The sequence below is a fragment of the Rhea pennata genome, chromosome 1, assembly GCF_028389875.1.
Source record: "Rhea pennata isolate bPtePen1 chromosome 1, bPtePen1.pri, whole genome shotgun sequence".
NCBI lineage: Eukaryota > Metazoa > Chordata > Aves > Rheiformes > Rheidae > Rhea > Rhea pennata.
In genome coordinates, this window is record NC_084663.1 from 24,177,660 (window position 1) to 24,190,178 (window position 12,519).

At 37.4% G+C, this 12,519-nt stretch overlaps 1 protein-coding gene across 3 annotated transcripts in view; it reads left to right on the forward strand.

Annotated features, from left to right (window-relative positions):
• Window positions 1-12,519, forward strand: part of IQUB (IQ motif and ubiquitin domain containing) — a 28,183-nt gene that overhangs the window by 3,727 nt on the left and 11,937 nt on the right. For all 3 annotated transcript variants that reach the window (XM_062601645.1, XM_062601654.1, XM_062601662.1), the window contains 2 exons: window positions 1,362-1,572; window positions 8,325-8,500. In XM_062601645.1, the coding sequence (XP_062457629.1) occupies window positions 1,362-1,572; window positions 8,325-8,500 (387 nt within the window). The remainder of the gene's footprint in view (window positions 1-1,361; window positions 1,573-8,324; window positions 8,501-12,519) is intronic.

A 12,519-nucleotide genomic window follows, 5' to 3' on the forward strand; every position in this document is an offset into this window, starting at 1 on the left:
TGAAGTGGGATAATTGTATTGATGTGGTTGGCAAGGTGCTTTGACATCTCTTGATTAAAAGCTTTCTGTAAGAACTAGATATTCTTAATTACTTGGTTAACATCGTCTGACAGCAATAAGCATCTTGTACAAATAGACCTGAATAGGTAAGTGCTTTAGTATGATCATTAGTGCCACTTACTGAAATCATTAATGCTTTAATGTCACTACAGTGTTTTTTTTTCTTTAGTTTTCACTTGAAAATCAAACATTTTGTAAACAGATTCTAAAATACTTCTTCTCATCACCGTGGTCTTGTAAAACCAGGCTCTGCTTTCAGGTTTTAATGTCATCTCTACTGTGAAGTCTTCTGTATTTATTTCTTCATTGTAGAAACAAATGCAGGAATAAGTCTTGATTGTTGATATGTAGCATTCTAAACTTACTTGTTACAATGTATCTATGTCAAGATGTACAGCACAACACAGAGACATCAGCTTGATATTGATCCAAGTTGATGGATTTGTACAGTGCAGTGTGCTTCCATGTTGAAGTATTAACTGGAACATGCTCAAGAGAAATGTTAGGTTAATATACCTCTAGGAACAGTATAACTGTATTAGCACCGTTTAGCTAAACCGCTTGTGGTTCAGATGCTGACTTAGCTGGTGGCAGCTTAGGCCTTGGCATTGTTCTCCCTAGTGTAGTATAGACATTTCTGTAGTCTTTAATAGCCACAGCTTTGGAAGGTGTTTTTGTTTGTTTGTTTGCCTTTTAAGTGCTATCATAACAGCCTTGTTTGTGTCACATTTGTTATTTGTTTGCAAAAAAAATACAGTTAATTTCTTGTGTATATGTATTGATCTTTATTTAGAGATTTAGAAAAAAAATTGCAAGTGTGTATCTAGATTTTCATTCAACTTGTAATTACACAGTTTCATTTGTATGTCTATGACTTCTAGAAGACCAAATCGTGAGCTAAACAGTGTGCACATTAGTAGTAAAATGAGGATCTCTGCCCACAAAGCTGTCAGGAAAAGAATAATAACAGTAAGTGGCAAGAGACAGTTTTTAAGAAGATATTTGAAAAAGAAAAATGAATTTTGTTATTGCAGCTTACAGTTCAATTTTGATATTTTGAACCTACTTTATCCGCTGTACCTACTGAGTGCACTCCTGTAGTTACCTAAGAAATAAGCATGCTAGTGCTTAAACTAATGGTATGTGACTGTTTTTGTAACAGAAAAATATGTTTGAGTACAAGACAAATTTTAGAAAATGTAGTTGATTAGCTATAAAAATAGTAGGAATAGTGTACTGTTTTATTCATAATTGTTGTTGTGTTTTAAATTGATGATTCTTCTGTATTGTATCACATGTAGGTAATAGTGTTACAGACCTATTTTCGTCGTTGGCATGCTATAAATCTAGTACAAAACCTGAGGGAAAAAAAGAGGTTAAGGCTGGAATGGGAGACACAAGAGGAGTTAAACAAAAAAAAAGAGAAAGAAGAAAAACTAAGAAGTGAGCACAAGCGGAGGTTGAATCCTAAAACAAAAGAAGACTATGAGCTACTTTATCATGCTTTAGAATGTAAGTTTTTCTTAGAGGTGCTCTCAGTTCAGCAATACTTTGTTTAAAACAGTATATTTTGTTTAAAAAAAGCTTTCCTGCTTTTATAATTCTGTAGCTTCTTCCTTGAATGTTTTTGACTTACAGTGGAATTTCATTTTTAAATAATCATTTAATGTTCATATATTTCTTGAAGCCTTGTTAGCTTGTTAGGAAATAATCAGCTTATAGAGTAATGCAGATAGTTGGGCTATTTGGCAGTTGTATTACTTTCTTCAGTCATCTCTAGTGTTAAGGCCAGTTAGAAGAGAAGGACCTGTTTTTGTGTGTGTGTGTTTTTTTTTTTTTTTTTTAGAGTAATAACATTAAAAGAACTCTGACATATTTAAGTAGTTGAAAATAATGCTGTAAAAAATGATAAGGTCCATCATTCATAATTTATTATATACTGTTCTTATAGTGGATTCAGCTCTTACCCACAATTTTACAAAAGATAACTGAGGCTCTTTTGTCTGTGTTCTTTACTACTTTTTTTTTTTTTTTTTCCCTCTCTATTTCGTAGTTCACTAAACTGTGGTCAGTCCTACAGGCCATTCTCAAAGACTTACTTCTCTTAGTGGACTGAAATGTGTATAATATCGAAAAGCACCTCTGACCTTTGCTGGCAAAGTAAAATAAATACTGCAGATCATAGAATCAGTAAGGTTGGAAGGAACCTCTGGAGATCATCTAGTCCAACCTCCCTACTCAGCAGGGTCACCCACAGCATGTTAGACAGGGTTGAATCCAGACAGGCATTGAAGATCTCCACAGAAGGAGACTCCACAACCTCTCTGGGCAACCTGTGCCAGTGCTCCGTCACTCTCACAGGGAAGAAATTCCCCTTCACGTTCAGGCGGAACTTCCTGTGTTTCAATTTCTGTCCATTGCCTCTTGTCCTGTCACATGGGACAACTGAAAAGAGTTTGTCCCTGTCCCCTTGACACCCTCCCTTCAGGTACTTACAGACATTGATGAGATCCCCCCTCAGTCTTCTCTTCCCCAGGCTGAAGAGGCCCAGCTCTCGCAGACGTTCCTCATAGGGCAGGTGCTCCAGCCCTCTGATCATCTTTGTAGCCCTACACTGGACTCTCTCCAGCAGCTCCATGTCTCTCTTGGACTAGGAAGCCCAGAACTGGACACAGTAGCCTCCACAGCCCTGAGTAGAGGGCCAGGATCACCTCCCTCCACCTGCTGGCAACACTCTTCCCAATGCAGCCCAGGAGACCATTGGCCTTCTTGGCCACAAGGGCACATTGCTGGCTCATGGTCAACTTGTCATCCACCAGCACTCCCAGGTCCTTCTCTGCAGAGCTGCTCTCCAGCAGGTCAGCCCCCAGCTTGTACCGGTGCCTAGGGTTATTTTTCCCTACGTGCAGGACTCTGCACTTGCCCTTGTTGAACCTCAGGAGGTTCCTCTCCGCCCAACCCTCCAGCCTGTCCAGGTCTCTCTGAATGGCAGCACAGCCCTCAGGTGCATCAGCCACTCCTCCCAGCTTGGTATCATCAGCAAACTTGCTGAGGAGGCACTCTGTCCCCTCATCCAGGTCATTGATGAAGAAGTTGAACAGGATGAGAGCCAGGACTGAGCCCTGGGGGACGCCACTAGCCACAGGCCTCCAACTAGTCTCCACACCACTGATGACGACCCACTGAGCTCTGCCTTTCACCCAGTTCTCAATCCACCTCGCTGTCCACTCGTCTAACCCACACTTCCAGAGCTTCTCTAGGAGGATGTTATGGGAGACAGCATCAAAAGCCTTGCTGAAGCCAAGGTACACAACGTCCACTGCTCTGCCGTCATCTGCCCAGCCAGTCATTCCATCAGAGAAGGCTATCAGATAGGTTAAGCAGGATTTCCCCTTGGTGAATCCATGCTGGCTACTCCTGATCACCTTCTTTTCCTCCATATGCCTGGAGATGACATCCAGAAGGAGCTGTCCCATCACCTTTCCAGGGATGGAGGTGAGGCTGACTGGCCTAGAGTTGCCTGGGTCCTCCTTCTTGCCCTTCTTGAAGGCGCCTGGGTCCTCCTTCTTGCCCTTCTTGAAGGCTGGAGTGACACTGGCTTTCTTCCAGTCCTCACGCACCTCTCCAGTTCTCCAGGACCTTTCAAAGATGATAGAGAGCAGCCTGGCAACAACATCCACCAGCTCCCTCAGGACCCGTGGGTGCATCCCATCTGGGGTCATGGATTTGTGGATGTCTAGCCTGCCCAGAAGGTCTCTAATGCTATCCCCCCCAACCAAAGGAAAGTCTTCCCTTCTCCAGACTTTCTCCCTCACGTCCAGGCTGCAGGAATCATGAGGGCTGCCCTCAGCAGTGAGGACTGAAGCAAAGAAGGCATTCAGTAATTCTGCCTTCTCTGTATCCCTTGTCACCAGGGCCCCTGCCCCATTCAGTAGCGGGCCCACATTTTCCCTGGTCCTCCTCTTGCTGCTGATGTCTTTGAAGAAGCCCTTCCTGTTGTCCTTAACATCCCCTGCCAGACTCAATTCCAACTGGGCCTTAGCCTTCCTCGCTGCATCTCCACATACTCTGACTGTATTCCTATAATTCTCCCAAGTCGCCTGTTCCCTCTTCCACAGTCTGTGTACTTTCTTCTTCTGTCTGTATTTGGCCAAGAGCTCCTTGCTCACCCGTGCAGGTCTCCTGCCCCTTTTGCTGCACTTCTTGCTCATAGGGATGCCCCGCTCTTGAGCTTGGAGAAAGTGATGCTTGAATACTAGCCAGCTCTCCTGGACCCCCCTTCCCTTTAGGGCCTTAACCCATGAGACTCTGCCAATTAGGTCTCTGTAGAGCCCAAAGTCTGCTCTCCTGAAGTCCAGGGTTGCAATCCTGCTTGTTGCCTTAGTTCCTTCCTGCCGGATCCTGAACTCCACCATCTCGTGGTCACTGCAGCCAAGGCTGCCCCCAACCTTCACATCTCTAGCCAGTCCCTCTCTGTTGGTAAGGACAAGGTCCAGCAGGACACCCTTCCTCACAGGCTCCTCCACTATTTGTGACAAGAAGTTATCCCCAATGCATTGTAGGAGCCTCCTGGACTGTTCGTGCCTTGCTGTGTTGTCCCTCCAGCAGATGTCAGGGTGGTTGAAGTCCCCCATGAGAACCAGGGCCTGTGATCTTGAGGCTACCTCCAGCTGTCTGTAGAAGGCCTCATCAACTTTCTCTTCCTGGTCAGGTGTCCTGTAGTAGACACCCACAAGTGTCCCCCACGTTGGCCTGCCCTTTGATCTTTACCCATAAGCTCTCAACTGCCTCTTCCTCCTCCTCCCTGCCTAGGCAGAGCTCGATGCATTCCAGCTGGGCTCTCACATAAAGAGCAACTCCACCACCTCGCTGTCCTGGCCTGTCTCTCCTAAAAAGCACATAACCATCCATGGCAGCATTAATTGACATAAGAGCTTATAGGAGACTGGCATTGCAAATAAAATAAAAAACAATATAATCCTTTTTGGAAAAGCAAAAATGAAAATGAGTAGAAAGCAATGGACTTACACCAGCGTATAATAAAACTACAAGTGTTCTTTTAAAATGTCTCTGTTAAGCAAGGTACTTGCATTGTGACTTGTAACAGAGCATGTTACCTAAGGCAGCAGTGCTTGTTTAAAGCAGTTGTTACTATACTTCTGTTAGAGATTACTGTGCCTGTTGCACAGCTGGCAGAATGGATCACCTGCTTCATTACATGGACTGTTAAAGCTGTTTTTTCCATGGTAAACTGACTATAAATTTGGTGGTGTGTGCTGAGGTGGAGGCAGCAGTTTCTCACTGAGAGAGGCCTTAGGATCGTCATTCAAGAATTCCGAAGCTATATCCTAATCTTTTAATTCTGTTGCGTTTTCTGTGTGGCCTTGAATAAATCACTTCAAGTGTTAGAAATTATAAATAACTTAAAAGTAGTGCTCTTCTTTATGAAAAATTTAAACATTTTTATTGGCTTGAACTTCTGTGTTTTGGAACAGTCTCTTCATGAGGTTTACTTTTTTCTCTTTTTTTCCTTTTCTGTTTCCCTCTTTTCCCTCTTTTCCCTCTTTTCCCTCTTTTCCCTCTTTTCTGTGTGCTTTTTTCATTTTTCTTTGAGAGATGTCTAGCTTTTCACTTCTTAAGAATCTAATTCTTTTGCAAATGTATCTGATTAGGTAATCAAAAGCCAGCATACTCAGATCACCATTTTTTCCTCTCTATTTGTTGCAAGTCCTATTGTTTGGAATCGAATTTCTTCCAGTGTTTTGTTTAGGAAACTCTTCTCTGGTTAATGTTCTGTTGACTACGTGATCCACTTTCGTGTGTGTGTGTGTGTGTGTGTGTGTGTGTGTGTAGAATCTTATTTGAAGTAGAAACAACAAAGCTCACAGCTGAACTTGTGAATGAACCTGACATTCCTGATATTTTTAATTTGAAACTTGTGGTTTTATAAATGTTTCTTTTGCTTAGTTAAATACCATTGGATTCATGAATTCATGAATTCCTTTGCATGTTCAGAAATTTATTATCTAGGTGACAACCTGAGAAGCATGTGCCAGTTCAAAAGATGAGAAAGAACAAACTCCAGTGTTTGAAATCTTTTTCACATTTTGTTGTAAATAATGATCTGATCTCAATCATTGTTTTTCTTTGCTGTAGTTGACCAGTTGCTTCTCTATAGGGACATTTGTAGTCACACTCTTTATTATAATGGAGCTTAGTGATTCTATGAACTTTTTTTTTCTACCTGCAGCTGAAAACTGCTTTTACATTCTTATAGTGTCAACAGTCTACACAAGCTAAATCACTGTGACGTTAATAGAATGAGATTATTGTCCTCTAGAGAGCTGTGAAGGGTATTACCGCTGACCGCAACAGGGGGATATTATTACAGGTTCAGCTAGTACAAGCGCAAAACTTGCCTGTTGACTGTATGGTGTAAATGAGATATATCTGTACATTGAAAGTGTCTGCATCTAGAGATACTCATTATTTATTTTTAAAAGCATCAACTGTTATATGCTTCATAAAAACTGGAATAAAAAATATAATGAATAAAATCTGCATGCCTGTAAAACACAATCTAAGATGAATATTTCTAACCTGATTGTACATATATGGTCAATCAAGATGAATATGACAAATATTGATGATAATTGTGTTTGAGAGCTCTTCATTTGTGTAAGTATAAAATTGCTTACTGTATTTATTAACTTTGCCTTTGAAATTGCTGCCCTCTTCAAGCATAGAAAGCTTCATGTAAATCCATGCTATGCAGTGCTACTGTTTGCTAAACTGTTTTTATTTGAAAATATCTTGAGGTACTCAGAACTTGTCAGACAGCAGTCATATTAATACTAAAGCTTGAAAAGCCTTCAGGAAATGAACTGAAATACTTTAAAATGGAAAACATAAGGTATTGCAGATAAGAAAACCACAGACAGAAAACAAACGTTTCCCCCTCTAACTGTCCCCTGCCCTACCCTGTTCTTTCCTGATACAGGATATTAGAGATTTTTGCAGAAATGTACATTTCATACAGTTTGTTTTCTCTACACAGTGCTTTGTTTTTGTGTAACTGTTCAGAAACAATAATGACACTTTGAGATAAGATTCAGGAATGTAAAAGTTTTAGATCTTACAAAATCCCTTCTCACACTTCCCCCCAGTCCCTCCTAAAGAAAAGAAACTCTCAATGCATTTGAAATGAAATAGAGCTCTCAAAAACAAGAATTGTAATATTGTATGCAAAGAAAAATACTACTCAATAAACACAATTGTTTTATCTTTTATAATCAAGAAATGAGTATAATCAAGAAATGCTAAAACATCTGTATGTTTTTAGCATTAAGTAGCTTAAATATGTAAGTGCAGCAGATACCCATGGTTTGGTGATTTGACCATAACAGTCAGAGTGCTAGATTCTTAACAGCACGTACTGATTCATGTGCTGCTGATGTTATTATTGTATGGTTTGCATGTCTTGCACTTTCCTTCACTTGAAGGACTTAGTAGTAGAAGAAAAAAGGGAGAGTAAAGCTGACTGTCTTAATGGTTAACACACGTGAACTCCGTCCATCTTAAATGCCAAAAGAAACACTCAGTTTCTTGACTCAGAATATCTGAAACACTCAGTTTATGACCTTGAATGCTAACATTGACTGTCTAAACTTGACTAAGTTTTATCTCGATTTTAGATGACTTCAAGCTTCTTGAGATTTTACTACTCTATGCAGGGGAAAACAGTAGTATTCTAAGCACTGAATACTTGTGGTACTACAATAAGATACTGTTCTTAATTAGTTGAGATCTTCATGGTATCTTTCCTTGTATCTTTGTTAGCTATCATTTTTAGCTGTCTTTAGGAGCATAATTGTGTATACCATTTAGAGCAATTTAAAACTCAAACAGTTGTTTCTGATGCAAAATCATGAAGAAATCATTTCATCACACATCTCCAAGAACTAAATTCTTCCATCTCACATACCAAGTTCATTTTTTTCTCATAAAGTATCTCTGAGGTTGCAGCATGATTTGACAGTTTACGTTGATGTATACAAACACATACTCACAAGTTGTCTGTATATTGCAAATTTAATTTCTGTCACTTTGTGTGTCTTGAGAATACGTATAACAATCTCCTAACATGCAAGCTGGCTTTTAATTAATATAAAAAATAAAATATATTATTTCTTAAATATTAAAGTAGATATTTCACTTGAAAATACCTTCTTGAAAAAAAATACTCAAAATATTTTTATCTATAGTGTGGAGGCAGGAGGAGATTGAACGGATTAACAGAACTCTTACTGGAACTGAAAGAAAGGCAGCCCTTTGTGGACTTCTAGAGCAAGAGGCACAGCTGATTGCTTCCATTGGGAGATACAAAGTAGATGCAGATGAGGAGAATCGACAAAAAGCAGTACTACACTTTCTGGATAAGGTCAGTGAAGTAATTTTAGGCTGAACATAAACAGTACCAAAGAACAGGAATATAACAGACACCTGCCAACTCTCTGACAAAAGTCTGTCTTTTAGCTTTATCGGTTAATCATGTGAATGCAAAATTTATCTGTAGTTTAATTGTCTTGGTTTTAGTCATGTCAATATGACTCAATGATTTATTTTTCTAAGCTGAAAATTTTCTGTCTGTGTGACAGATTATTGAAGGAAGGTAAGAACAAGTGCATCATTAAGGCTGTCATCTGATTTTAACATAGACGCAACTAGTTACATACTTAATATAAAAATTATCACCAAGTGGATAATTTTACATTATGTAACTATTGTGCATGAAAGAATTGATTCTAGTGGCACTGTTGTCAGTGTTAAAGGGTCAAATTCTAACAGAATTCCTAATTGCTAGTTTGATGGTATAAAGCATCACGATAATACTTACCATTACACATTTTGTATTATGTGAATTATAATGATGTAGGAATCCATGCATGAAACATTAACTATGTTCATTCTTAATCTATTTTTTAAACTTTAAAAAGCTGCTAATTAGCTTCTCTTTCAAAACTATCCAGTTTCACTATTCAAAACTAAATGACTAGATAATCTTACCTGCAGATGTGTTCTATTCATTGCTCTGTATACTGAAAAGTTTGCTATTGGATTTTGACTTTTGATGCAAACACTTAAGCATGCCTTTAAATGCTTGTAAAATTAAATTTTAGCTCTGAAGAATATATTGATATTTCCTGCTGTTCTCCACCAAATGTTATGATACAGGGACTAGATTCATCATTTATTCCCCCATTCAGTACTTCTGTGTTCCTGTACAGGATAGAAAGTCAAGAGGGCATTGGCTGAATCTTGCCTTACGAAACAAAGGGACTAAACTGACTGGTTTCAATTAAGCTAGAACTTTAGCCTGAAACTTTATTCTTTTATGATTTGAGGGATGAAAGTGTATTTTAGTTTTTCATCTATAAAAACAAAGATGAGAATACATTTATATAAAGATGATTTAGAATCACATTTAAGTTTAAAGGTGAAATATCTTAAAAACTCCTTAGTTTTCATAGCTGGAAAAAATAAAAGTCCAAATAACTGGCAAGCACTCTGGCAGCTCTTCGTTGCTGTGGTATCCCCTTAAAATTCATCAGAGGTATTCTAAATAGTGTTCTCTGGAATTTGGTTTAAATGAGGAATGGATTTTTTTGGCATGAATTACACGAAGGCAGTGAAGGCTGTTAAGCTCCCTTCAATCTAAGATGAGGAGAAAGCTATTAAGGGAGGGAAGATATTTAAAAGAACTTCACCAAAATGAAGAAATAAGAAAGGAAAAGATGTAAATATTTACATGAAATATAATAGTGACATACTGGGGATTCAGGCAGTAAAAAGAAAAATAAGAAAAAAAATGTAATTTTTCTCTGAAAATATTTTGCATAATGTTTGCTTTAGGCTGTACATACATATTGCCATAAACCTAAGTTACACTAATACAGCCTGTCAGATAAGTACTTCAGCAGTACAGGATATAGAACATAGGTATACTTAATTCTTTGCTATTATTCTTTGCTATTATGTACATTTCAATATTAAAATTAAAAAATAATTCTTTGTTGTCTCAACTGCAGAATTAAGTATTAAAAAGCTACCAGTAGTCATCAGCAGACAAAATGAATTTCTCACTCATGTCAGTCAATGGCAGTCTTTTCCGAGATCTGAATCCACATCTAGCAGGGCAACTGTACAAAAATGTTTTCAGTTGCACTTTTGTAATTTAGTTAACCTGTATTTTCACAAGATATCACAAGTTTGACTCTGCTGGTCACAGACTGTGTCTCCTATCCTCACCTTCTTGCTCAAGAGAGAACTAGGGGGAAGATCCCCAAGGAAAGAAGTATCCTAGATTCTGCATCTCTGTTCATAAAATGATTTCTAGTTTTTGTTAAAGACTTTAATGTAAAATACAGAAGTAGTCCTTTTAAATAGAAATAACATTGCATGATATCTACTTGGATAGCCAGTTGCCTCTGATTGCATCTATCTGTGAAATAATTATGAAATTTCTGCTACAGCGGAACTTTTTTTGAATGTTTGAATTTTTTCATTTAGAATTTTTAATGATAAAAAGTAAAAATGACAATTTTTTGTCCAACAAATATTTTTATTCATTCTTTTTATTTTTGATGTATGGGAATTGCTCATCAAAAACTAATTTGATTAAAATCTACAACCTTTCTTCATTACAAACAAAGTACTTGATCTGAAATACTGTTGAATTCTGTTGAAATGGAACTGTTACTGCGTTTATTAGTGTAATGTGATTGTATTCTATTTGCTATTTTAAAGAGTGTAAAAAATGAGGAATCTCTTATGTTAAATGTTTGCTTCTACTTTTTAATATCTATTCCATCAGAATAAAAAAAGGAAAACGTGTTTTTTTGAGATACACTATTTCTTCTCCAGCAGTTTGTAGAAGCCTAGGACTCTCTAAATCAAATATTTTTCTCTTGAATGCATCTCTGTCTTTATTTTTCCTTTAAAGGGCTGTTTTTCAATATCACGTGATTTAGATTACTTCCAGTATATAGTCTCCGTGATGTATGATTTTCAGGAGTCTAGGAATTGGAATCAAAATCTTCAGTACCAGAAATCCTAATGGTAGTTGATGGCTGGAGAGTCCAAGATACATGGGAAGGAAGAGATGATATCTCTTTCCCAACAGCATGGCATATTTCTGGAGCACTTACTAATAATTTATTTATTTATATTTTAAACTATAATTCCCTTCTTTACAACTTTTAATATGTACCCTAACCATGTATGTGTGTTTTAGGATGTTTGCTACTGATCATACGTGCATTACATTCCAAGTATTTTTTATGTTGAGCTCATTCTTCTGCCTCTGTATTTTAAAAGGGAAAAGCTTGATTATATTCTCTTTTAAGCAGCGAATAGATTTTCTTTTAAATAAATTTCTGTATAATTATTAACTATTACTCAAGAGTTCATAGCTTTCATAGCTCTCATGCTCCATTCTATTTCTGCACCCATCCTATGGATTTTTTTCATCTTCATTTCTTAACTTTTTTTCTGTGTCCATGCTCTTGCATTTCCTCTGGTGCTTTTTTCTGCTTTCCTGTGCTGTCAACAGAGTACAATTATAGCACTCTTGCTCTCTGGAGCAGTACAGATAACATGATTATTGTAAATTCCGTACCACTGCCAACAGACTGAAAAGCAGGAAAGAGCTGGAGAAAAAAAAATCTAAAGGTTTAAATTTCTTACATCGATTTTGAATGCATGATAATAGTCCTGAAATCAGAGAATTTGAGGTTTTCTGAAACAGTGGAAAACTTTGTTTTCATATTGATAAGACTTGAATATTTTTTAAGTAAAATGCTGCATCTTTTCTTTTTTTTTCTTCTATGATACCCACTTATGATGAGATAGTGAGGAAAAAATACAGAAATGACAGATACAATATCATGATTTGAATTCGCTAAGTATCACCATAATTTAATTAGTCTATGTTACTGCTTTTCGGCAGTATGTAAAATTAAGACCTCTTAGATATCTTATTTATAGGTTATGTAAATTTTTCAAAGGAAGCTAGCTTTAATATCCATTTACTCGTGGGTAAGCTTTGCCCATTGACTGTCTAACATGAGCAAATGACTTTTCAGTTTTGTAATAAATGATTTTTTGAGGAGGAACAAATATAAATAATGAATATAAGTACCCTCTAGAAACTTCAAGAAATTTAAGATGTAACATGTGAAATTCTGAATGATTTTTGCCTGTCTACTGTTTAAAAAAGGGGGCATAGGTGAGTTACAAATTATATAGCTATTACATTTTTTTTTAAAAAAGATTTCTAGTGCTGTACAGATGTAATGAGACAAAGTCATGAAGGCGTAATAGAATGCATCCTTCCTTATGACAGAGAGAAAATTGACTCTTTATTTTATCTTTTTATCCATTGCTGGATCTCTGACCTCT